The sequence below is a fragment of the Dama dama genome, chromosome X (assembly GCF_033118175.1).
Source record: "Dama dama isolate Ldn47 chromosome X, ASM3311817v1, whole genome shotgun sequence".
Lineage (NCBI taxonomy): Eukaryota > Metazoa > Chordata > Mammalia > Artiodactyla > Cervidae > Dama > Dama dama.
In genome coordinates this window covers 156,988,472-157,015,297 of record NC_083714.1, presented here as the reverse complement: position 1 = coordinate 157,015,297, position 26,826 = coordinate 156,988,472, and the positions used below count along the sequence as shown (strand labels likewise).

The 26,826-nt window shown below is 44.7% G+C and overlaps 1 protein-coding gene across 1 annotated transcript in view; it reads left to right on the top strand.

The window, feature by feature from the left end:
* The window catches only part of LOC133052978 (histone-lysine N-methyltransferase PRDM9-like), a 38,892-nt gene that overhangs the window by 4,948 nt on the left and 7,118 nt on the right, over nt 1–26,826 (top strand). The window contains exons 5-12 of the mRNA XM_061137734.1: nt 8,908–9,064; nt 9,880–9,981; nt 17,027–17,298; nt 18,373–18,440; nt 19,512–19,705; nt 21,386–21,827; nt 22,164–22,377; nt 25,184–25,367. Of these exons, the coding sequence (XP_060993717.1) occupies nt 8,908–9,064; nt 9,880–9,981; nt 17,027–17,298; nt 18,373–18,440; nt 19,512–19,705; nt 21,386–21,827; nt 22,164–22,377; nt 25,184–25,367 (1,633 nt within the window). The remainder of the gene's footprint in view (nt 1–8,907; nt 9,065–9,879; nt 9,982–17,026; nt 17,299–18,372; nt 18,441–19,511; nt 19,706–21,385; nt 21,828–22,163; nt 22,378–25,183; nt 25,368–26,826) is intronic.

Here is a 26,826-nt window from a genome sequence, read left to right as displayed (position 1 = left end):
TGCAATCTAAACCAATGCATGTTCTCTAAACCGCTTACAGACTGATTAAAACTTCCATAGTTCTATGAAGCTTATTCATATATCTTTATATCATTCATCAGAGAGATGTTTTCAACCTCAGTTTTTTTGTGCTGTGCTAGGGAGGGATATACTAAGACATCTGACTAAGGGAAGCTTAAGGACATGCTGGGCAGTTAGTAGAGTGGACAGTCCAAGATGAAGAAGGAGACAGGATCCCTACCTCAGAGCCTCCCACTCCAATAAGAGGAAGCAACTCACAACCCTGAGAAGCCTCAGGTTTATGAGTGAAAAGCAACAAATAAGAAAATAACAGAAGGACTTCACATAGATTACCCACTTTTGAGTAGAAACGCATCATCTGGGCATCATTTCAAATGCTCATTCTTGCAGGAGCGAGGAACAGCTCCTCCTCTGAGCTCTAATAGGCAACTCTCCTGTTTGGAATCATTTGTTTAGCCTGCCCCTGTGTTGTGAGCTTTGGGAGGCTAGCCCACACCCATTCATTCTCAGAAGTCCAGGCCCAGCTCAAAGCCCCTGAGGGCCCCCTGAATGTTTTGTGAATGAGTGACTCCACATTTAAGCATTCCTCTAGGAGTAGAAAGGTCAAAGGATGCTGAAGATAGTATCTGTGAGGTACACTTGAAATATAGATGCAGTTTAGGGTATAAATTGATACCAGGGATGTACGCTCATGTTCTAACTGTATTAAATAGCTCACACAACAATTTGGTGAAGGTTATTAAATTTCATGTCCACTATAATATTAAGAATTAGCCTGTATACCAATTAATGGATCAGGAAACTGAGGAGAACCAGCTAGTCATACAGCCTTGTTCAAGGAGAACTGATGAGACCAGCTACTTTAATTCCAAATATTGTCTCTAGGACATGGCAACCTGCAACTTTCATCTCTTTTCCTTTATTGTCTAAATGCATTTCTGTTGATCGTCTTTTCTCTTCTTAATCTCACTGCGTTGTCACCTTTTTTTCCAGATGTGTTTTGTCCCCTCTGTAATTTTCCATACTTCTTCGCCCATCAAAGGACCAGTAACTAATAGAAACCCCCCGGATCTCTCTACGAGCCCTTACCTTCTTCTTTCCCTGGCCTCCAGCTATTCTCTCTGCCTTGCTCTCACTTTTATGGAGAAAGTTGCAGGGGAAGAACCTTAAGATATGAATTCTAGTTTTTTTTTTTTTTTTAATTATTTTTTTTTATTTTTATTTATTTATTTTTTTATTAGTTGGAGGCTAATTACTTCACAACATTTCAGTGGGTTTTGTCATACATTGATATGAATCAGCCATAGATTTACACGTATTCCCCATCCCGATCCCCCCTCCCACCTCCCTCTCCACCCGATTCCTCTGGGTCTTCCTAGTGCACCAGGCCCGAGCACTTGTCTCATGCATCCCACCTGGGCTGATGATCTGTTTCACCATAGATAGTATACATGCTGTTCTTTTGAAATATCCCACCCTCACATTCTCCCACAGAGTTCAAAAGTATGTTTTGTATTTCTGTGTCTCTTTTTCTGTTTTGCATATAGGGTTATCGTTACCATCTTTCTAAATTCCATATATATGTGTTAGTATGCTGTAATGTTCTTTCTCTTTCTGGTTTACTTCACGCTGTATAATGGGCTCCAGTTTCATCCATCTCATTAGGACTGGTTCAAATGAATTCTTTTTAATGGCTGAGTAATATTCCATGGTGTATATGTACCACATCTTCCTTATCCATTCATCTGCTGATGGGCATCTAGGTTGCTTCCATGTCCTGGATATTATAAACCGCGCTGCAATGAACATTGGGGTGCATGTGTCTCTTTCAGATCTGGTTTCCTCAGTGTGTATGCCCAGAAGTGGGATTGCTGGGTCATATGGCAGTTCTATTTCCAGTTTTTTAAGAAATCTCCACACTGTTTTCCATAGCGGGTGTACTAGTTTGCATTCCCACCAACAGTGTAAGAGGGTTCCCTTTTCTCCACACCCTCTCCAGCATTTATTGCTTGTAGACTTTTGGATAGCAGCCATCCTGACTGGCGTGTAATGGTACCTCATTGTGGTTTTGATTTGCATTTCTCTAACAATGAGTGATGTTGAGCATCTTTTCACGTGTTTGTTAGCCATCTGTATGTCTTCTTTGGAGAAATGTCTGTTTAGTTCTTTGGCCCATTTTTTGATTGGGTCATTTATTTTTCTGGAATTGAGCTTCAGGAGTTGCTTGTATATTTTTGAGATTAATCCTTTGTCTGTTGTTTCATTTGCTATTATTTTCTCCCAATCTGAGTGCTGTCTTTTCACCTTGCTTATAGTTTCCTTTGTAGTGCAAAAGCTTTTAAGTTTCATTAGGTCCCATTTGTTTAGTTTTGCTTTTATTTCCAATATTCTGGGAGGTGGGTCATAGAGGATCTTGCTGTGATTTATGTCAGAGAGTGTTTTGCCTATGTTCTCCTCTAGGAGTTTTATAGTTTCTGGTCTTACATTTAGATCTTTAATCCATTTTGAGTTTCTTTTTGTGTATGGTGTTAGAAAGTGTTCTAGTTTCATTCTTTTACAAGTGGTTGACCAGTTTTCCCAGCACCACTTGTTAAAGAGGTTGTCTTTTTTCCATTGTATATCCTTGCCTCCTTTGTCAAAGATAAGGTGTCCATAAGTTTGTGGATTTATCTCTGGGCTTTCTATTCTGTTCCATTGATCTATATTTCTGTCTTTGTGCCAGTACCATACTGTCTTGATGACTGTGGCTTTGTAGTAGAGTCTGAAGTCAGGCAGGTTGATTCCTCCAGCTTCATTCTTCTTTCTCAAGATTACTTTGGCTATTCGAGGTTTTTTGTATTTCCATACAAATTGTGAAATTCTTTGGTCTAGTTCTGTGAAAAATACCGTTGGTAGCTTGATAGGGATTGCATTGAATCTATAGAATGCTTTGGGTAGAATAGCCATTTTGACAATATTGATTCTTCCAATCCATGAACACGGTATATTTCTCCATCTGTTTGTGTCCTCTTTGATGTCTTTCATCAGTGTTTTATAGTTTTCTATGTATAGGTCTTTTGTTTCTTTAGGAAGATATACTCCTAAATATTTTATTCTTTTTGTTGCAGTGGTGAATGGTATTGTTTCCTTAATTTCTCTTTCTGTTTTTTCATTGTTAGTATATAGGAATGCAAGGGATTTCTGTGTGTTAATTTTGTATCCTGCAACTTTACTATATTGATTGATTAGCTCTATTAATTTTCTGGTAGAGTCTTTAGGGTTTTCTATGTAGAGGATCATGTCATCTGCAAACAGTGAGAGTTTCACTTCTTCTTTTCCTATCTGGATTCCTTTTACTTCTTTTTCTGCTCTGATTGTTGTGGCCAAAACTTCCAACACTATGTTGAATAGTAGTAGTGAGAGTGGGCACCCTTGTCTTGTTCCTGATTTCAGGGGAAATGCTTTCAATTTTTCACCATTGAGGGTGATGCTTGCTGTGGGTTTGTCATATATAGCTTTTATTATGTTGAGGTATGTTCCTTCTATTCCTGCTTTTTGGAGAGTTTTAATCACAAATGAGTATTGAATTTTGTCAAAGGCTTTCTCTGCATCTATTGAGATAATCATATGGTTTTTATCTTTCAATTTGTTAATATGGTGTATTACATTGATTGATTTGCGGATATTAAAGAATCCTTGCATTCCTGGGATAAAGCCCACTTGGTCATGATGTATGATTTTGTTTAATATGTTGTTGGATTCTGTTTGCTAGAATTTTGTTAAGGATTTTTGCATCTAGGTTCATCAGTGATATTGGCCTGTAGTTTTCTTTTTTTGTGGCATCTTTGTCTGGTTTTGGAATTAGGGTGATGGTGGCCTCATAGAATGAGTTTGAAAGCTTACCTTCATCTGCAATTTTCTGAAGAGTTTGAGTAAGATAGGTGTTAGCTCTTCTCTAAATTTTTGTTAGAATTCAGCTGTGAAGCCATCTGGTCCTGGGCTGTTGTTTGCTGAAAGATTTTTGATGACAGTTTCGATTTCCTTGCTTGTGATGGGTCTGTTAAGATCTTCTATTTCTTCCTGGTTCGGTTTTAGAAAGTTATACTTTTCTAAGAATTTGTCCATTTCATCCAAGTTGTCCATTTTATTGGCATAGAGCTGCTGGGAGTAGTCTCTTATGATCCTTTGTATTTCACTGTTGTCTGTTGTGATCTCTCCATTTTCATTTCTAATTTTGTTAATTTGATTCTTCTCTCTTTGTTTCTTAATGAGTCTTGCTAATGGTTTGTCAATTTTGTTTATTTTTTCAAAAAACCAGCTTTTAGCTTTGTTGATTTTTGCTATGGTCTCTTTAGTTTCTTTTGCATTTATCTCTGCCCTGATTTTTAAGATTTCTTTCCTTCTGATAACCCTGGGGTTCTTCATTTCTTCCTTCTCTAATTGGTTTAGGTGTAGAGTTAGGTTATTTATTTGGTTTTTTTCTTGTTTTTTGATGTAAGCCTGTAATGCTATGAACCTTCCCCTTAGCACTGCTTTTACAGTGTCCCATAGGTTTTGGGTTGTTGTGTTTTCATTTTCATTCATTTCTATACATATTGTGATTTCTTCTTTGATTTCTTCTATGATTTGTTGGTTATTCAGAAGCGTGTTATTTAGCCTCCATATGTTTGAATTTTTAACAATTTTTTTTCCTGTAACTGAGATCTAATCTTACTGCACTGTAGTCAGAAAAGATGACTGGAATGATTTCAATTTTTTTAAATTTTTCAAGACCAGATTTATGGCCCAGGATGTGATCTATTCTGGAGAAGGTTCCGTGTGCACTTGAGAAAAAGGTGAAGTTGATTGTTTTGGGGTGAAATGTCCTATAGATATCAATTAGGTCTAGCTGGTCCATTGTGTCATTTAAGGTTTGTGTTTCCTTGTTAATTTTCTGTTTAGTTGATCTATCCACAGTTGTGAGTGGGGTATTAAAGTCTCCCACTATTATTGTGTTACTATTAATTTCCTCTTTCATACTCGTTAGTGTTTGCCCTACATATTGCGGTGCTCCTATGTTGGGAGCATATATATTTATAATTGTTATATCTTCTTCTTGAATTGATTCTTTGATCACTATGTAGTGTCCTTCTTTGTCTCTTTTCACATCCTTTATTTGAAAGTCTATTTTATCTGATATGAGTATTGCGACTCCTGCTTTCTTTTGGTCTCCGTTTGCATGAAATATTTTTTTCCAGCCCTTCACTTTTAGTCTATATGTGTCTCTTGTTTTGAGGTGGGTCTCTTGTAGACAGCATATATAGGGGTCTTGTTTTTGTATCCATTCAGCCAATCTTTGTCTTTTGGTTGGGGCATTCAACCCATTTACATTTAGGGTAATGATTGATAGGTGTGGTCCTGTTGCCATTTACTTTCTTGTTTTGGGTTCACGTTTATACAGCCTTTCTGCATTTCCTGTCTAGAGAAGATCCTTTAGCATTTGTTGAAGAGCTGGTTTGGTGGTGCTGAATTCTCTCAGCTTTTGCTTATCTATAAAGCTTTTGAATTCTCCTTCATATCTGAATGAGATCCTTGCTGGATACAGTAATCTAGGTTGTAGGTTATTCTCTTTCATTACTTTCAATACATCCTGCCATTCCCTTCTGGCCTGGAGGGTTTCTATTGATAGATCAGCTGTTATCCTTATGGGAATCCCTTTGTGTGTTATTTGTTGTTTTTCCCTTGCTGCTTTTAATATTTGTTCTTTATGTTTGATCTTTGTTAATTTGATTAATATGTGTCTTGGGGTGTTTCACCTCGGGTTTATCCTGTTTGGGACTCTCTGGGTTTCTTGGACTTGGGTGGCAATTTCCTTCCCCATTTTAGGGACGTTTTCAGCTATTATCTCCTCGAGTATTTTCTCATGGCCTTTCTTTTTGTCTTCTTCTTCTGGAACTCCTATGATTTGAATGTTGGGGCATTTCACATTGTCCCAGAGGTCGCTGAGGTTGTCCTCATTTCTTTTCATCCTTATTTCTTTTTTCCTCTCTGCTTCATTTCTTTCCACTATTTTATCTTCTACCTCACCTATCCTATCTTCTGTCTCTGTTATTCTACTCTTGGTTCCCTCCAAAGTGTTTTTTATCTCATTCATTGTATTATTCATTTTTAATTGACTCTTTTTTATTTCTTCTAGGTCTTTATTAAACATTTCTTGTATCTTTTCAATCTTTGTTTCCAGGCTATTTATCTGTAACTCCATTTTGTTTTCAAGATTTTGGATCATTTTTATTATCATTATTCTAAATTCTTTTTCAGGTAGATTCCCTATCTCCTCCTCTTTTGTTTGACTTGGTGGGCATTTTTCATGTTCCTTTACCTGTTGGGTATTTCTTTGCCTTTTCATCTTGTTTAGATTGCTGTGTCTGGAGTGGGCTTTCTGTGTTCTGGAGGTCTGTGGTTCCTTTTTATTGTGGAGGATTTACCCAGTGGGTGGGGTTAGACTATTGGCTTCTCAAGGTTTCCTGGTTAGGGAAGCTTGCGTCAGTGTTCTGGTGCATGGAACTTGATTTCTTCTCTTTGGAGAGCAATGGAGTGCCCAGTAATGAGTTTTGATATGGGTCTATGTGTTAGGTGTGACCTTGGGCAGCCTGTATGTTGATGTTCAGGGCTATGTTCCTGCATTACTGGAGAACTTGCGTGGTATGTCTTGCTCTAAAACTTATTGGCTCTTGGGTGGTGGTTGGTTGCAGTGTAGGTATGGAGGCTTTTGGACAGTCACTTATTACTTAAAGTTCCATGTAGTCAGGAGTTTTCTGGTGTTCTCAGGTTTTGGGCTTAAGTCTCCTGCCTCTGGATTTCAGTTTTATTCTTCCTGTAGTCTCAGGACTTCTCCAACTATACAGCACTGATAAGAAAACTTCTAGGTTAATGGTGAAAAGATTCTCCCCCATTAGGGACACCCATAGAGGTTCACAGAGTTACATGAAGAGGAGAGGGAGGAGGGAGATAGAGATGAGCAGGAGGAGAAAAAAGGGGGACTCAAGAGGAGAGAGACAGATCTATGCAGCTGTCTGTTCCCAGAGTGTTCTCCGTAGCCCAGTCACCTACAAAGATTCACAGAATTGGATTGGGAAGAGAAGGGGAAAGGAGGAAATAGAGATGTTCTGAGGTAGAAAACAGAGAGTCAAGATTGGGAGAGAATAATCTTCTGTTTAATAATAGGGCTTCTCTCCTTTTTTTTTTTTTTTTGGTAAGGTTATAGTGTATTGAAAATGAAAATTAAGGAGCAGTAGAGGAGTACTAGAGGACTTTAAAAGAAATAAGAGAAAAAGAAAAATAGAAAATAGAACAGAAAAAGGAAAGAAAAGAAAGAAGAAAGAAGAAAAAAAAGAAAAAGAAAAAAAAAGAAAAAAAAATTTTTTCCCCTAATTAAAAGAATCTTAAAAATATATGGAAATGAAAGTTAAGGAGTAATGGGGGAGTAATAGGGGATTTTAAAGGAAAATAAAAGAGAAAAAATAAAAAATAAAAAAAGAAAAAAAAAGAGAAAAAAGTAAAATTATATCTAGGAGTTTCTTTGGAGCTGTTGCGGTCAGTGTGGGTTGGCTCAGTTTCAGATAGCTCCTCATTCCAGCTTATGCTTCTTGATATCTACAGGCCCCTTCCTGTGTAGTCGGTGTTTTCTAGAGGGATTTTAATCTGTTGCACCAGTCCCTTCTGAAGCGGTTCCCTTTGTTTATTTGGCGTCTGTTTGCAGGTCTCTTCAGAGCCTCATTTCCGCCCTGACACAGGCGGGCGGAAGTGGACTCTTATTCAGGTAGCTAGTTCTGTCGCTCTGTGGGGAGGGGCTGGCGCCGCGGGGAGGGGCTGTAGCTGCGGGGAGGGGCTGACGCTGCGGGGCGGGGCTGGCGCTGCCGGGAGGGGCTGACGCTGCTTTCTCCATCTGCGCTGCTCAGGCTTCTGGCTGTTCTATATGGAGCGCGCCCTGCGCTGCGCGAGGTTCCAGCCCTCGGGTGTTCCACAAAAGCGCGGAATGAAAAGCTGCGCCTGCTCTCTGTGCCTTCCCCACCAGAGCAGTCCAGGCAGCCAGGGGCTTGTGGGCGCACTCTCCCCAGGTGTGGCGCGCCCACTCCCTTCCATGGACCCAGTCTCAGTTTCCTCTGGCGCCAGTCGGGTGCGTGCGCCTTCTGCCCTCCACGTCCCCAGCCCCAGTCCCCGCCCGCGCCAGTTGGGTGCCTGCTCCCTGTGTCTCGCCGTGACCTTCCCCTCCCCCCTGCCTCCTGCCTCCGGCCAGGCTGGGCCGGTCCGCAGCCTGCAAGCCCTTCTCTGGACTTTCTCGGTCCCTTTGTTCTGCGAACGGCCGGCAGTGTGTTCGGGCCGGTTAATTTACTCTCTCTCTTTTGGTCTCCCACAGTTCAAGTTGGCAACTCACAGAAGCTCCCTCCGATTGTCCTCAGGGCACTCAGGCCCGGACCCTACCCCAAGCAATGCCACCTAAGACTCCCTTCCCGGGACGGACCTCTGTCCTTAGCTCTTTTGACTCACTTTTTATCTTTTATATTTTGTCCTACCTCCTTTCGAAGACAATGGGCTGCTTTTCTGGGCGCCTGATGACCTCAGCTAGCGATCAGAAGTTGTTTTGCGAAGTTTGCTCTGCGTTCAGTTATTCTTTTGATGAATTTGTAGGAGAGAAAGTGGTCTACCTGTCCTACTCCTCAGCCATCTTGAATTCTAGTTTTGATTCACTATCCACCTAGGTCCTTTTGTTACAGTCCAGTGTTCAGACCATCCCCCCCCAAAAAAAAAAAAAAAAATCAGGTATTTCCAAGAATTGTCAAAGTATTAACTAAAATCATGCATGTGAAAACACTTCATAAAGTCCTAAAGAACTAAAGAAATGAATGTTGTCTTTTACTCACATGGAAGAGAATGTCCAGGGCACCATTAAGTAAGGAATCTAGTTTGATGGAATTGCCAGGAGCAGCAAAATTGCTGAAAACAAGTGGCTCCAAGCAGCCTCAGAAACCAGTGCCCCATCACAGAAAAGCAAGGACCCCTGGACAGCACCCCAGAGAAAAAGTCGGTAAGAAAAGCTTTGGGGAGTTCCTCTAATTAGTTCCTCTAATCCCTGAGGAAAAACTAATAAGTATGGCCTAGGGGTGTGGCATGGACTTTGGGTAGGTGGGGTTTAAGCTGGACTGGTCTGAGACACGAAGTTAGCACTGGGGCCTTGGGAAAATCTTATACATTTTCTGAGGTCCTGATTGCTGTCTTTAAAGTGAGGATAAGGATACATAATTCATACAGTGCTCGAAAGCCTTACATTAAATGCAAAAGTCTGACACCTAAAAGTAGTTCAATAAATCCAGCTGTGATAATGGGAACCATGCTTTGTTAGTGTTTATGCCCAGACCTCTGCTCAGTGCCTTATGTGTCGTGTGCCCTTAACATATATTTTCTGAGTAGATGTGTTGGTGAACTATTTCCTAAGTTAGAAGGTTCAGAAGTTAAACCTACTAACGGGAAGTGCAGAACGCTATCACTGAACTGGGCATCTGTGGTCATTGGAGCCTCAGTCTCCTGAACCAGTAGTTAAAGGGAAATTAAAAAAAGTATAGAGAAGGGACTTCCTGGGGGTGAAGAGGTTAAGACTCCATGCTTCCACTGCAGGAGGTGTGGGTTCCATTCCTGGTTGGGGATCTAAGATCTCACAAGCCAAGAAATAAATAATGGAATAATAAAGCATAAAATTACAAAAGGAAAAGTTTGAAAAATACATGTAAGAAAGTTTAACAAAGTGTATAGATGGACAGGTAGGAGATCTCACACTTTCTGATAAAACAGAGACTAATTCTCCAGACCCCACCAGCCTTGCTTAGCTTCTGTTTTCCATCTTAGAACTCAGAGGAAAGGAGACTGGAGTGAAGAGGTACAGTCTACGAGAAAGAAAGGGCCATGTGTACCAAGAGGTCAGCGAGCCCGAGGATGACGACTACCTCTGTGAGTGACCCTGCTGGCCCACTCATGGAGAAGGGGCTACGAGGCCTTGGTCCACTAACCTCACCTCACCATCTGGTCCCCCGGTCATCCCCTTCCTCTATGACTTGAGGTGCAGGATCGAGGACAAATGACATTGTTGCAAGAAGGGGGACCCCTTCCAGGGTCCGAAACTGGGCTCTTGTCTAACACTCGGAACTGAATTGTCCAAGGAGACACATGCTGACAAAGCAAGAGATTTTATTGGGAAGGGCACCCAAGTGGAGAGCAGTAGGTAAGAGAAACCAGGAGAACTGCTCTGCCTCGTGGCTCACAGTCTCAGGTTTTATGGTGATGGGATTATTTTCCGGGTGGTCTTTGGCGAATCATCTTAATTCAAAGTCTTTCCTGGTGGCACACGAATCTCTCATCCAGGATGGATTCTAGCGAGAGGGATTCTGGGAAGTGGACAGACATGCGGTGTCTCCTTTTGATCTTTCCCGAACTCTTCCGGTTGGTGGTGGCTTATTAGTTCCGTATTCCTTATCAGGATCTCCTGTCATAAAACAACTCATGCAAATGTTTACTATGGTGCCTGACCAGGGTGGGTGGTTTCAATCAGTGTGCTTCCCCTAACAACTCCCCCCTGAGAGACTTTATACTCAAGATGCTTCTTGGGAATTGGGGCGGAGGTCTCTTTCTTCTGTAAATTTTTCCTGCTGTGCCTGGGCATGGGCCTGCCTAGCAGAGCAGAAGTCTCTCTCTACCTGATCTAAGTTGGGGTGTTCTACATCTGAAACCAGCTTTTACTCTTGTAATAACAGCAATTTAGTTTGAAACTGTTGGCGCCTCTCAGAGATGAAATAGACAGGGGCCAAACAGGAGACCTTCCAGGATGGTCATCACTGGTCCCCAGAAATAGGAGGCAACATTTGGAGTGAGGGCTGCAGGGTTTGTGACTTTTTTTTTTTTGCTTGGCTGGTGGTGAAGAAACAGAGCTGTGCTCCAGGAATCGTGTTTAGTCTGAGGTTACCATCTTCCACCTGGGTGGTGGCTCCAGTTCTGTAGAAGAACTCAAAAGACATTGTTATGCGTATTTCTTTGAGTAGGAACCAGGACCCTGTCTCAAGGCTGCACCACCATATGATTATTTCTAGTGTTTCGGTATTCTCTCCCTTCCCTGATTTGCAATCGTTTGAATCCACCCTTTGGAACTCAGGGAAGGTCAAGGAGGCTGAAAGAAGCCTATATCTTACAGATGAGAAATGGAGAACATACAGCAGATCTGTACTCCAGAGTCACCACCCACAGAGTCCTGCTCAGTTTTAATTTAGGGAACAGGGCAACTATGACTGTGATAAGTTTTTCTCAAAATGGGGCATAGGACCGCCTCAGCTTGGAGAAGAGACACTGAATTGGAAGTATTCCTGAGTTCTAAGTCCTAGATCTGAGCCTTGTATGATTAAAATCTCAATGTTTTGGTCTGCCATTTTGTTGTAACACACCCAATTAGTAGTAGCTGGAGGAGGGATAACTGGAATTTTAATAGACAAAATAAATCTCTTCTTTTTAAAAATAGGCCTGAAAAAAAAATAAAAAAAATAAAAATAGGCCCGAAACCCAGTCTAGTCCTGGCACTTCAGGGAGACTTTTAGCCAGGTGGCCAGTTGTCTAGTTTTATAAAAAGTAAGGTAGAAGTTATTAGCATCCAGCAGATATTGTTTTGAGAATGGTGGCATCTAAGCCTGACACGACTCAGAAAACTCAAGTGTTTAGCAATATAACGTCTAATCTGAAATTACACCCATAGCAACACCTGGTTATTTTCCAGGATGTCTGAACCATAGCTGAGTACTCTATTTTGATTTGTAGTCATAAAATTTTCCATAATAGCCAAAGCAGATGTCACCACTACTGACGTCAGTGTTTCTCTAGGTATGAGAAGATGCAAGAATTGGGACTCATAAAATCTCTTGAAAAGATCTAACTATCTGAAGGCCTGTTCTGCCAGTTTTTTTCAGAGCACCAAGTGCCTCATTCCTGATTTTCACCCTGAACTCCTTTCAGGGCTGTTGAAAGTCAGCAGTTGCACAGGCCGTGATTTAATCTCTGTAGATGTAGATGGCAAGTGTCAATCTTCAGTTGGCAGAGCCCCTTTTTGCTCATAAACTTGACCATGATTTTGAGGGGGGCATTTCATGACCATTTTATCCCATGGTGCTGAGAATGTCCATTCTCAGGTTTGGCAAAGATTTTGTTGACAGGCCACTCAATGTGCTGTTACTGGACTAGGGCATTAAACAGTATCCAAAATTCTCTGGACCACCTGTCTTACTAGCCTCTTGGTCCAGGAAGACATTCCCTCTTGTTGCTTTTTTTCATATCTAGAGTTACACTGTTATCATCATCGATCTCATAGGGAACTATATATTATTTTATCAAAGGCCTCAGCCACACGTTTGGTGGTGTAAAAAAACAGCAGTTTTGTAAAACAGGTGAAATACAAAAAGCATAGCCAGCAGTATTAGTAAAGTCACAAGTAAGACTTAAGAGCTTCCATTAGATGTAGCCCAGTATATCCCAGGTCGTCTGACTTATTCTACTCTGCACGAATCTTTATCTTTCAGGGAAATTATACATTGGCACCACCATCTATAAGGCACATAGCCCAGTATATCTCAGGTCGTCTGACTTAGTCTACTCTGTACAAATCTTGATCTTTCAGGGAAATTATACATTGGCACCACCGTCTATAAGGCACATAGCCCAGTTTTGTAGTGTTACTAGACTGATTATCCTTAGTATGATTTAATTGTTTCCAACACAGAGGAGATTTTAAACCTAAATTACCATAGCCTGGTGTTATCTATATAAATCCATCTCATAATTGTGGGAGATTTTTTTTTTTTTTTTTTGCTGAAACTTTTCTTGTTGCTCTGATTAAGCCTGAGTAATAGAAAACAGCTCAAATTTATGGCCAGAGTCAGAGCAGGCATTATTAATTGGCCCAGTGAGGGGATCCCATCTAGCAGCATCACAGTGACCTGAATATGACTATAATTTTTTTTTAAGTAAATTTTTTCACGGTCAACCAGTTAGAATCTTATATTAGAGAAATTTACCAAGGTAACCCAGGATTGGATACAGGTACTTGGCCACAAACCCAACAATTGGATTGATTTCTAAAACTAGCATAGGATCAGGCCTATGATAGGAAAGCATTTGATTTATATGCAAAGGTCTAAGAAGTCAAGAAAACATTATAAATGATCATATGAAGCAGATCCAGCATCTTGGGCAAGCTGCCTACCTCTGATGTAGTGGTCTTTTCATCCTGGTGTAGTGTAGCTTTTCCTGTTTGAGCATCACTTTAAGGTGAGATCAGGTCGGCTGTCTTTTCTATAGACCAATCCAGGGTAAGGGCCTTTGGAAGTGGGAATTAATCTAAGAGTTAATTTTCCTTCAGTTTCATTGTGCATGAGCTAGTTAAGAGTACCTGATAAAAAGCCCTTCTATCCAGGTTGGAGACAGTCTCCTAAATTATGTCTTTTTCTAGTCCTGGTTGCAGGTCATGAGGCATCTGATCTTCATCCAAAGACAGATTACTGAGACAAGCTTCAGAAACAAACTTAGGGTGTTCTTTAAGAATTCAATTAAATTTTACATTAATATCACATAACAGCAAAGAACTATCTAAGAAATGAGTCTTACTACATGCAGACCTCCATTAACTGAGATTTAACATTTTTTGAAATATCTTTTTTTTTCCTAAAGTTACCCTCATTTTTATCATATATAACCAAATTAAGGCAAAACAGGTCTGTTCTCACTAATTTTGCTCTAATGATTTATATAACCATAATTGATCATAGATTTTGCTGAAACATTTATAGAATCTCAGACTGAACTTTTAATATAAAACAGGGCTGGGAAACTCACACCAAAGGCTTATCACAGATTTTGTCTAACAAATCTAGGTCAACTCTTTTCTTTTTAAGGGCTCAAAAATTCCTTGAGATTTTTGTACCTGTTAGTGAGATAACCTTCCTAGCTCATTTGATAAACTTACTGGAAACCTAAGAGTTCCAAATTTCTGGAGGAGTCAGATAGAGAGAAAATATAATTGTTTTGTTCATAACGTATAATTTTACCAAATTATTTTCATAATCAGTTTGAGAGGAAGGTTTTCCTTACTCCCGGAAAACACAAGATTCAAACCTGTAATTTTTTAGATAGAAACCATAAGTTATAAGCATATTCGCTGGTTCATTCAGTCCTTTGTTAACTTTTGTGAAGTCATCAGGTTTCTGATTAGAACACAAAGACATATAAAAATGTTAAGAACTCCATATAATTTCTAGGATATCCGTATTAGTAATTTTATCATACATTATAACATGAGCAGATTTATTACTCATTTGATAATCTTTTTCATGTAATTTAACCAACCAAATAAACACAGTTTAATATCTCTCTTTGGGATGGTTCAGGGGCCCTCTAAAGCACCCCAAAGTTAGCTAGAGGTGAAAGGAACTTCAAAAGAATTCGATTTAGGAAGTTTTATTGAAAAGATCAATTAAAAGCATTTAGAACATTTGGTCAGATTTAGTCAATGTTGATGGGTGTATCATTTAGCTTGTTGATATGTCACAATGGGCGTAAATACCAAGGCTCAAGGTCTAGTACAAGTCAGCTCCGCCATCTTGGACCTAAGTGGCTCTAACCAGTTTTCTTACGACCCTGTCATTCCTAACAAAATCCATTTATCTAATTAATTGTAATCCAATTTTAGAAAATCCTGATCATGCATAACTCTTTTTAGTATTTTTTCATACTTTTTTACTGAAAGCACACTTCCTGCTTTCCTTTAGCAACCAAGAGCTAACTTTTATTTTAGCATTTTATAGATTGGTGGGCATAAATACCAGTGATAAATTCTAAAGCCCTTGCTTTCTTAAAACATTTTAGGATGGCATCAAACATTATTCATTTATAGTCCCAAATCTCTTTAGTTTTTCTGTAAAAGGAAATCAGTGTTTAGTAGTAAATGTTTCAAAATCTTATTTCATTTGGAAATGACCTAATTATTTAATAGACTTCCAATACTTAGTTTAGCACAACCCTTAGAAATTCAAGTTATGCCAATCTGGGGAGGCTATTGTAGACAGATATTTTTAAAGAATAATTATTCTTAATAGAGTTTATATACAAACTCATACCTCATTTACATTTTTTAGAAGTTTTTTCACTCGAGGTAATTTCCTTGTTGACAAACTTGTAACAGGTATAATATTTAACTTATATTAAACTTAGGTACAATGAAAATATTCTACTTGATGTTAATTACTCTAAGACATGTCTATATTAGATAGGTCAACAAACAAACATTAATATCAGGTATTTAGTACTGAATATTTCCCAGTTCACCTAAACCTGGAATTTATTGTTTAATTTAGAATTATTTGATTTGTAAGCACTTATCTTTTTTTAAGCCAATTAAATAGAGCTAATTTACAAATTAACCTAAAAAATATTACCCAAAGACAAAGACATACCAAAACATATTTAGACAGACACAGTGCAAGATCTAGCTTCATTTTCTAAGTTAGGTCATGAATTAGATATTACAATATAAAATTTACTAGTTTATAAAAAAGTTGAAATAAATAACATTTTTAAAGGCTTTTTTCGTTTTTCTCTCAGTCTCAGGAGTTAGAGATGGTCTATGTAAGTGTTACTGAGAGCCCTGGTCTCAAGGCACAGGGAAAGAAAATCAAGTTCTAACAAAATGGCAGCAGGTATAAATGGTGGCCAGACAAAGCAAAATGGTCATCACAAATCACAACACAGAACAGAGTTAAAGCACACACATATAAACCTGGCAGTCCTCATCAGACACTCCCTTAAATACAAGAATACAGTCTCTCAGAAAGCCTTCCATAGAGACACAAAACTTCAGATGTCTTCAAAGATTTCAAAAGGAGGAAAGGAAGCCAGGTTGAAAGAAGAAGGAGGAGGAGGCGGCAAAGGGGGACAAAAGGGGTGGCCTTACAGACGTCTCCTGCCACTTACAGACACCCAGGCATTACGGGACTTTTCCCTGGGCTTCCAGAAAAGGGAGGACTGGAACCCGGCCCTACCAGAAACCAGACCAGAAAATTCGAGTTCTCTGCCAAGAGGAGGTGATCCGTCTCCAATCCTCAGCTCAAGCTGAGGCCCTTCCACCAGATTCCTGCGTCCAGGACCAGGGGACTAGAAAAACGGGAAGGATAGGAAGGGCTAGGGAGAGGAAAGAGAGAGGGAAGGGGAGAGGTCAACAAAGTCTCTTGTTCCTTACCGGTCGGGGCACTCTGGCCAGTTGTCCGCATCAGGAGAAGTCCAGGGACAAAAAAGTCTCAGTTGCAGCTGCTGGGTCTGGCCCATTGGCAGGCAAGCTGGGCCCTAAGTACCCCAAGTGGTCAGGATATCAGTCTCAGTGAAGAAGAGTCCCACCAGAGTCGCCATTTGTTGCAAGAAGGGGGACCCCTTCCAGGGTCCGAAACTGGGCTCTTGTCTAACACTCGGAAATGAATTGTCCGAGGAGACACATGCTGACAAAGCAAGAGATTTTGTTGGGAAAGGGCACCTGGGCGGGGAGCAGGAGGTAAGGGAACCCAGGAGAACTGCTCTGCCTTGTGGCTTACAGTCTCAGGTTTTATGGCGATGGATTAGTTTCCGGGTGGTCTTTGGCGAATCATTTTAATTCAGAGTCTTTCCTGGTGGCTGACACATCCCTCAGCCAAGGTGGATGCTAGCGAGAGGGATTCTGGGATGTGGACAGACATGCGGTGTCTCCTTTTGATCTTTCCCGAACTCTTCCGGTTGGTGGTGGCTTATTAGTTCCGTATTCCTTATCAGGATCTCCTGCCATAAAACAACTCATGTAAATGGTTACTATGGTGCCTGAACAGGGTGGGCGATCTCAAACAGTGTACTTCCCCTAACACCATGAGTGCCCCAGTTCTTTCGAGGAGGTCGTTACGACCAGCAACTTCACTATACTTCCTCTCATCCCTGTTCTCACCTCCAGATTGTGAGGAGTGTCAGAACTTCTTCATCGACAGCTGTGCTGCCCATGGGCCCCCAACCTTTGTAAAGGACTGTGCAGTGGAAAAGGGGCATGCCAACCGCTCAGCCCTCACTCTGCCCCCTGGGTTAAGCATCAGACTGTCGGGCATCCCTGATGCTGGGCTTGGAGTGTGGAACGAGGCATCCGATCTGCCACTGGGCCTGCACTTTGGCCCCTATGAGGGCCAGATCACAGACGATGAAGAGGCCGCCAAGACTGGATACGCCTGGCAGGTGAGAAGCACCCGTTTCCCTGTCCTCTGGCCTCTAACTGCTTGTGTGTGGTGGGGGGTACTTCATGTCTACATGCGAGGACGCACATGGTGATAACATGGTCAGCAATGACACAGTCAGCCCTGGGTACTGTGTGCCCTGGGCGTCAACAGAAGACTTCCATCTAAAGGTCAGAGGAGAGGTGGGATCACAGTGTATAGACACTCAGGACCTCTATCTAAAGGTCAGAGGAGAGGTGGGACCACAGTGTAGAGACACTCAGGGCCTCTATCTAAAGATCAGAGGAGAGGTGGGGCCACAGGGTACAGACGCTCAGGACCTCTATCTAAAGGCCAGAGGAGAGGTGGGACCACAGTGTACAGAGACAGAGGAACTCTGTCTAATCATCTGGGGAGAAGTGGGAACACAGTGTACAGACACTCCGGACCTCTATCTAAAGATGAGAGGAGAGATGGGACCACAGTGTACAGACACTCAAAACTTCTATCTAAAGATCAGAGGAGAGGTGGGACCACAGTGTACAGACACTCAGGACCTCTATCTAAAGGTCAGAGGAGAGGTGGGACCACAGTGTACAAGACAGACGACGTCTATCTAAAGATCAGGGGAGAAGTGGGAACACAGTGTAGAAACACTCAGGACCTCTATCTAAAGATGAGAGGAGAGATGGGACCACAGTGAACAGATACTCAGGACCTCTATCTAAAGATAAGAGGAGAGGTGGGACCACAGTGTACAGACACTCAGGACCTCTATCTAAAGGTCAGAGGAGAGGTGGGACCATTGTGTACACACACTTAGGACCTCTGTATAAAGGTCTTAGGAGAGGTGGGAACACAGTAGTACAGACACACAGAATTGACTCCTCCCTTGTGGAGCCCTTGCCTTCAATGAACCAAGAGACTCAGACTTGGAATGATGAGTAAGGGGCCCACTGTGTGGTCCGACTAGCAGGTGAATCCATGCAGGCTGAAAAGCACCAATGACTACAGAGGGAAATAGCTCTTCTATATCTTCCTACCAAGAAAAAATAAAAGAAAGAGGAAAGCTTGTAACTCTTTCTCTGACACTCAGATCACCAAAGCAAGGAACTGCTACGAATATGTGGATGGAAAGGACACGTCTTGGGCCAACTGGATGAGGTGAGTGCAGTTAGTCTGCAGTGTGTAGACTTTGAGACTCCCTCCATGCCATGCCCCTTTCCTTCTCAACCCGGCTCCCTCAACAGCATTCACATCTTCTTTCCTCTTTTCCCTCCATATCATGCTCTTTCATTTCAAAAGACACTAGAAAGAAGCAAATAAAAATATGGCATGTGCCGTCAAGATACAAGTCTATATGCTGAACAAAACTGGTGGATTTGAAAACAACTTGAGGAGTCTAGATTCACCAGGGACACTTTAACTCACTTAATGGAAACTTACCATGCACTTTATGTTTCAGTTTAGACAGTGAACTTCGTTACTGAAGCAGATCACACAACCCATGTCCTTTTGGAGAACATACTGCAGACAGACATTAGTCAATTGATTTTAGGAACAGTAACCTTAGGTTTTCTATCTTTGAGTAACTACACAGTGCCAGGATAAGCGAATACAGGAGACCTTGACTCTATGTTGGCAACAACCTCCTCAGTCTTGGTTCCAGTGAGAAGTGGGCCCTGAGGCCTCGGAAGGAATGGGGGGCAGGATGGCCCTGAGCAGGGCCATTCTCTGAGGGCCTCTCCTTTCATCAGGGCAGGCAGACAGTGAACAAACAATTACTGTTCTGTGTCTCAAGCTATATCAGAGCTCTCTCCAAGTTTCCGTGGGAGGGGGTGGGCAAGCAAATAGAACCCTGGATACACGTGGGGAGATGGGAGATAGCCTTGGGAGAGAAGGCAGGCTGGGGTGAGTGCTGAGGGCTGTGTGTTAGCCAAGGAGCACCAAGTCCTATGGATGAAAGGGAGCTTAATTCAAAGGTTAGAGGAGCTGGAGGTCACCAGCCTCAAGGACAGTCCAGGAGGAGATGAGGCTGGAACTGGGCTCTGGGAAAATGGCTAATTAGGTAAGGAGAGAAAAGCATGGGAATTCACATGGCCTACCCGAAGGTGTGAACAGAAGGTCCACATGAGGGGCAGCCTCAGAGGCGGAAGGCAAGGAGCTGGGCATGGTCGGAGAATGGAGGGCACTTATCACCTGAGGTTTCTTTCCCTTTCCCGGCCTCTACCCCAGGTATGTGAACTGTGCCCGGGACGATGAGGAGCAGAACATGGTGGCCTTCCAGTATCACGGGCAGATCTTCTACCGAACCTGTCAGGTGGTCAGGCCGGGCTGTGAGCTGCTGGTCTGGTACGGGGATGAGTATGGTCAGGACCTTGGCATCAAGAGGAACATCACGGGGAAGAGTGAGCTCGCGACCGGGAGAGGTGAGTGTCAGCCCTCTTCCAGCACCGACCCCATCCTGGGAGCCTCCGTGGTCCAATTTCGAAGCAGAGTATGATCCAGTGTAAAGTCAGTTGAGTTGCAATTAAAATGCCTCAGAATTTGATTCTTGTCATATGATTGTTAGGAAAAATTATTATATTAAAAATGCTAGTTCTAATTTTTAATATTTCATGCAAAAAAAATGGGTAACATCAACTTCTGCTGAAAGGCTTAGAAGCAAAAAGCAACATTTCTAGCACCTACCAGCTTTCTGCCCTTTACCTATTTCTTCCTCACTTCCTCCCATTTCTAAGCAACACATGTACAGTGATGTGCATTCAGTTACTGGTCCAGTTTGTTGTCATGTGTGTTCATACTCTGTGCCAGAGGGGGGCTCCACGCACCAAAACAGACAGAACCACTGCCCAGGGGCAGCAGGGGTTTCACACCAGACAGGGGCTGGTGCTCTGAGGAAAACCAGTGCAGGGAACATGCCTCGGGTCAGCATGAGCAGAGGGTGGGGTGTGGTGCAGGACGGTGCGGCGGGGTCTGTGCAGAGATGACACCCGTGGGGAAGGATTCCGGGCAGGGAAGCAGCCAGTGCTACAGCCCCAGGGCCGGGAAGAGAGACCATGCCAGGGGTCGTGGGAGGAATCACAGAGGGAGAGGAAGGAGGCTGGACGGGACACGGAAGCCTCAGGGCCTGTGTCCACGTGCAGGCACCAGGGGTCCTCCTGGGTGACACAGAACAACCACGTGTCTTTCACCTGCAAGCATCATGTTCTCTGTGCTAAGACGATGCTTTAGTTCATTTTTCGGACGAGACAGCAGGGGGTAGTCCACTCAGAGGTCAGTTCATTGCCAGACATGAGGGGAGATTGGGCTAGTTTAATATGCTTGGGAGTGAGGGTGTGAAGAGTCTGGCTGGAGATGTATTTTTAAATAGGGCTTCCTAGTGCACGTTAAATGGACTAAGACTGAATGAAATAAATGAGGTATCAGTACTGCTGAGGCTGGAGAAAGGATATGCCTTTATTTTATGATTTATGGGAAACAGAGAGAGGAGCAATTTGTGAACCAGTTTGGGACACAGGGGCCAGAGACCTTTAGTCAGTGGGACCTGGGCCGCTTGGTCTCGTCCAGTCTCAAACCCACTTCCTGCAGCGATCGGCACAAAGGCTGCTCTTTGAACAAGGAGCCACAAAGTCAGATTTACCCACACCTGCTGTAACCACCCCCTGTGCTGCCTCCCATATGCAGAGAGCTCCAGGCCAGGCGCCCCTAACTTAATAGACCCTTTCCCCTCACAGGGAGCCTCTCAGGACATTTCACCTAGGTCATCAAGTCTTATCCCTCAGTAGGGTAAATACCTGTGGCCACTGTGACATGACATTTCAGACACTTAGACGCAGGGAAATTCCCTACAGATCCACCTCTATCAGGAGAGATGCTGCCTCTGATGGTGCTTGAAGGTCTCCATCTGGGTGATAGGTAGAAAAGGCCCCTGACACCAACTTCCTGGATTTCTGTAGATATAGAGAATAAGAGTGGAGTGGAATTGGGGACAATAAAGAGACACCCAATGGGAGACAAATTGTGCACTGTCAACACTTAGATAATTAGTGAGGCAGGCCTGACCATGACAAACCAGCTACCTGACCAAAAGCTTCCTCTTTCAGCAGAACCGAAGTGCAAGATCCACCCATGTGCCTCCTGCTCTCTGGCCTTCTCCAGTCAGAAATTTCTCAGCCAACACACCCAACGCAGTCACCCCTCTAAGAATCTCCTGAGACCATCTGAAAGAGACCTCCTCCAACTAGAGGATCCCTGCCCAGGCAATCAAAATCAGCGATACGCAGACCCACACAGCCCTAGCGACAATCCTGAAGGTCAGGAGGTCAAGGACAGGCCCCAACAATTGCTGAAAAGCACAAGGTTGAAGATGATTTCAAGGGCCTGTGCCTACTCACCCGGAGGACAAATGGGGGGTTCTGGGGTGCATGAGAGAATGAAAGACGAGCCCAGCACAAGCCAGAAACTGAATCCAGAGGACACAGGCACATTGCTCACGGGGGCAGGGGTCTCGAGGATTATGAGGTTCACGTACAGAGAGTGTGGACAAGTGTCCAAGGACAGGTCAAGTCTCAGCACACACGAGAGGACACACACAGGGGAGAAGCCCTATGTTTGCGGGGAGTGTGGACGAAGCTTCCATCGGAAGTCCACCCTCATCAGACACCAGGGGACACACACAGGGGAGAAGCCCTATGTTTGCAGGGAGTGTGGGCGAAGCTTCCATCGGAAGTCCACCCTCATCAGACACCAGAGAACACACACAGGGGAGAAGCCCTATGTTTGCGGGGAGTGTGGGCGATGCTACTGTCAGAAGTCAGCCCTCATCAGACACCAGAAGACACACACAGGGGAGAAGCCCTATGTTTGTGGGGAGTGTGGGCGAAGCTTCAGTCAGAAGTCAGATTTCGTCAGACACCAGAGGACACACACAGGGGAGAAGCCCTATGTTTGCAGGGAGTGTGGGCGAAGCTTCCATCGGAAGTCCACCCTCATCAGACACCGGAGAACACACACAGGGGAGAAGCCCTATGTTTGCGGGGAGTGTGGGCGAAGCTTCAGTCAGAAGTCCGTCCTCATCACCCACCAGAGGACACACACAGGGGAGAAGCCCTATGTTTGTGGGGAGTGTGGGCAAAGCTTCATTAAGAACTTCAACCTTATCAGACACCAGAAGACACACACAGGGGAGAAGCCCCATGTTTGCAGGGAGTGTGGGAGAAGCTTCAATGATAAGTCAAATCTCATCTCACACCAGAGGACACACACGGGGGAGAAGCCCTATGTTTGCGGGGATGTGGGCGAAGCTTCAGTCGGAAGTCACTCCTCATCAGACACCAGAGGACACACACAGGGGAGTAGCCATATGTTTGTAGGGAGTGTGAGTGAGTCATGACCAACAAACCACACCTTAGCCACAGGAGGATTACTGCAGACACCCCATGCCTCAGCTCTAAGGAGGCCTCAGAGGAGGCCTGTGACCCATTACTGTCCCCAGGAGTATGAGGAGAGACTTCCCAGGTGGTGCAGGGGTCAAGACTCCAATGCAGAGACCCACGTTCAATACCTGATTGGGGAACTAGCTCCCACAGGCTGCAACTAAGACACAGCACAGCCGAATAAATAAATATATGATAAATATTTTAAAGAAAGAGTGTGAGAAGCAAGAATTACTTGTTAAATAGACCTTCCACTTTTGTGACAGGAGAGGAGGTAGATAAACAGCAGAGAGTTTCTTAAGTGTTCTGGAGATGTTCATGCCAATTGCCTTCGTGGTTTTTTAGTACTCCTCTTCTAATAAATTTTGTCTCCAAACAAATCTGAAGCCCAGACTATGTACTCATTCCCCCCGTATCACTGACAGTAGAGGAGTCCAGTCGTAGCTGTACCCCCGGGAAGGCATAACTCTCGAGCCACGTCAGTTAGGTCACTGGACAGTCAATCCTGCGTCCAGGGGAGGAATGCAGAGTGGAGTCAGACTCACCAGGGAAGGGAATTCCTTGGCCTTCTGGGAATTGGGACCTCTCCTCCTTATAGACACCGACTCTCCTTTGGTCTCTCCTGGTGGCCCTCTGTTTCCCTCTGACTTCTGTAGCCGCAAAGGTGAAGGCCATGAGCACGTGTGTGTGTGTGTGCACGCGCCTGGCTCAGCATGGGCAATCTTGTGTCTGCTGCTCCCTCAGGGTCATCACAGCATCTGAACTCCAGATGCGACCACAGGAGTCCAGTTCTCAGCCCTGCCCCCAGCAGCTGTGTGAGCTGGGGAAAGATGCTCAACCTCTCTGTGTCTCTATTCTCATCTGTGATATGAGGTGGGAGCACCAGCATTTTGGTCTGATTGGTAAGCACAGGCATAATCTGGCAGAGGCTGGCTGAGAATGCAAGCCACACCTTTGCTTTCCTTTTTGTTTTTTTATTCAATCGTTTTTTATTATTATTTTTTTTTAATAGAAGGATAATTGTTTTACAGAATTTGTTTCCTGCATGTCCTCGAGCCCCCACACTTTCCAGGTCTTCAGAGCTAGACAGGGAAGGGGCTGTTTAGGCACTGGGCTGCCCTGATGAGGGAGTGTGAGGTCACGGGTGCTAAGGGAGGCCAAACTCCCTTCCCACCCCTGCCGTTCCTGCTGAGCTGGGCAGCCCCACGTCTCCTCCACAGACAGGCAGTGCCCACAGTCATCCCCCTGCAGAGAACAGAGCCTGGAGCCAGGTTTGCAGGAAATCCCTGTCCGCCCCCATCCCACCCCCACACGGAGGGTCCTTGAATCCCACACCGCGGCTTCTCTCTGCATGGGCCTCGTACCTGTGCCCGTGCGCTCTGGGCAACGCTGTCGTGACCTTGAAATTCTTAACCATGGAATACTTCGTCCTTACATTTCCCTTTCAGGAGTGAAGTCTGATGGGCCCCGGGTTGAGCTGTGAGCAGAGCAGATGCACACACAGCACGGGTCCTGGGGTGACCAGGCTGCACAAGGGGACAAGTTGGACACAAAGCCCCCCACCCTGGGTGAGTGAGGGTGGGGACAGCACCAGAAAGCCACGCTTGCTGAGACCCGGAACTGAGCTCCAACACAGAGTGGGGGCAATGGCGTTCTTAAGGTCCACCACAGCCTCCCCTCTGTGAATGACCTCTGCCCCGGCCTGATCCTACCAGAAGGGGTCCAGGAGCCTGAAGTCCGCCCGCCCACCAGAAGACACAAAGGGGAGAGTGGGCCACGGGGCGGGGAGTGGAGGGTGCGAAGTCCAGGACTCGGGACAACGGCCCTCAGTCCCCTCCGTGTGCGAGGCTTGTGAAGCGTCTCTACATGAACCGCGTCAGTGATAACCACCCACTATTATTTTCCGGTTTCTATGCTTTCTTAAAGGAACACGTTTGTCTGTGGCTTGGTTTCCCTACAGGAAGGGAAGCCACATAAACTCCCCATCTTCTGTGGCTTCAGGCCGGGGCCACGGGAGGGAGAGTTAGGGGTGGTGTAGGCAGAGGGTCTTCAACTGAAAAACGGTGGGAATCCAGAAACCTGCAGAGGTGTCTCACCTGCACCTCCCACCAGAGCTGGGCCTGGAATCCCCTGGAACCCTGAGCAGGTCAAACCTTCTCCCTCCCCTCCCCTCTGCTCCCCTGCACCCAAAAAGCTGACTCCTGGGGCCAGCCCACAACACCCCCAAATCCCCCATCACCCAGAGCCCCACATAGGCCCTCCCTCTCAGAAGTGGGATGGCCTGGGTGGTGGCACAGATGGTGTGTGACCGCAGAGCTGGAGTCTCAGCTGACCTTGAGCAAGGAGGCTGGTATTTTACACAGCCTCCCAGCCCAAGGAGCTGCCAGTAGCCACAAGCCAGGATCTGAATCAGAGTTGGGAGATGGGGAGTGGGGATGCGAGCTCTCTGATGTCCCATCCTGTCCCCAGGACAGCGGCCAGGCCCCACCTGACACCGTGACTGCCCTGCACGGGCACACAGGACACCAGCAATCATGGGCCGGACAGCCAGCTGCCTCCGCCGCATGCTCCACCCTGACCACGGTGGCCCCGTGGCTGTACCAGCCCCGCCGGCGCGTGGCTCTGCTTGGCTGCCAGGGCTCGGGGACCCTGGGTGAGTCGGTGAGGGCAGAGCTCCAGAGGCCAAGTCTGTCTTCAGCCACCAGAGCTGCCCTGCTTACTGGACTCATGAGCCCAACCAGTATCTGAAGCCAAGATGCCTTTGGGAGACTGACACCACAGACGCTGACCTCAGAGCTCAGACTCCTGAAAACTTACTAAGCTGATTATTTTTAGGCTTTTTTTACAGGAAGATGTTGCCAGGAAGCGGGAAGGGGAATGACTCCCTTGGTGGTGCTGTGGTTAAAAATCCACCTGCCAATGCAGGAGACACGGGTTCAATCCCTGATCTGGGACGACCCCACGTGCTGTGGAGCAACTAAGTCCGTTCACAACTACTGCAGCCCAAGAGCCTAGAGTCTCTGCTTCCCACCCAGAGCAGCCCCCGAAGGGAGAAGTTCAGCACAGAAACGAGAGAGCAACCCCGACGCCTGACAGCCAGAGACAAGCCCGCACAGCAGCGAAGACCCAGCAAGCCAAACATAAATATATAACCTTGATTTAAGTAGGAGATCGCAGCATTCTCTGCTCATCCAGACCCTAGGACTCTGAACTCCCAGCACAGGGAGCCACGTTCAATCCCTGGTCAGGGCATTATTTCCCACATGCTGCAACTGAAGGCCCTGCATGCCACAGCTAAGACCCAGCACAGCCAATTAAATGAATACTTAAAAGTAGGAGGCTGTTCATCTGTCACCATAGAAAACTGCAACATTTTAGAAAAAGGAAAAAAAATAAGAGCTTATTTTGCAAGTGCTCATGGTTGATTGCAAAAATCTTCTCATAATATGCAGCTGTTTAAAAAAGAAGAAACTTAGAAAATACATAAACTAAAACCCACCCATAAATGTGTGGGGAACACCAATTACTGCACCATGCGGCCACCACACACGGGAACACACGTCCGTGTTTTTCTTCTACAAAGAAGCTTTCAGCCTCCACCCCTCTTCCCACCAGCCTCTGCTCTGCTCACCAAGAAGACTGTGCTTTGCACTCGTGACTGGGGGGTTTCTGTTGAACTCAGGGAGGTGGAGGAGTAGGGCTGTGTGGTTGGGGACAACGTTTGGCCTGCAGTGAGGAGAGAAGTGCGACTACTCCACTTCTGGGTTCAGTAACTCCAGGGGCCTCGGGGAGCTGCCCGGGAAGAAGCCTCTCAAACACCTTCCCTGCTGCATCCACAGTTACAGCACGTCCCACGTCTCGGGGTTCAGATGTGGGTTAACAAGACCTCTCTTGTTGGACAGAAAAGTGTTTCCACAGAGAATCTGCCTGGATCTCAGCCTCGGTTGGTACAGACGTAACAGGCAGTACGTTCAGGGCTCAGGGAAATCAGTTCTGAAGCTCTCTGGGTTTAGGGATACAGCACCTCCTCACCTCCACCCCTTCCATGGTCATGGAGCCTTCTCTTCCAGAGGAAGAGGTTTGGCAACATCAACCACAAAGACACATACTGA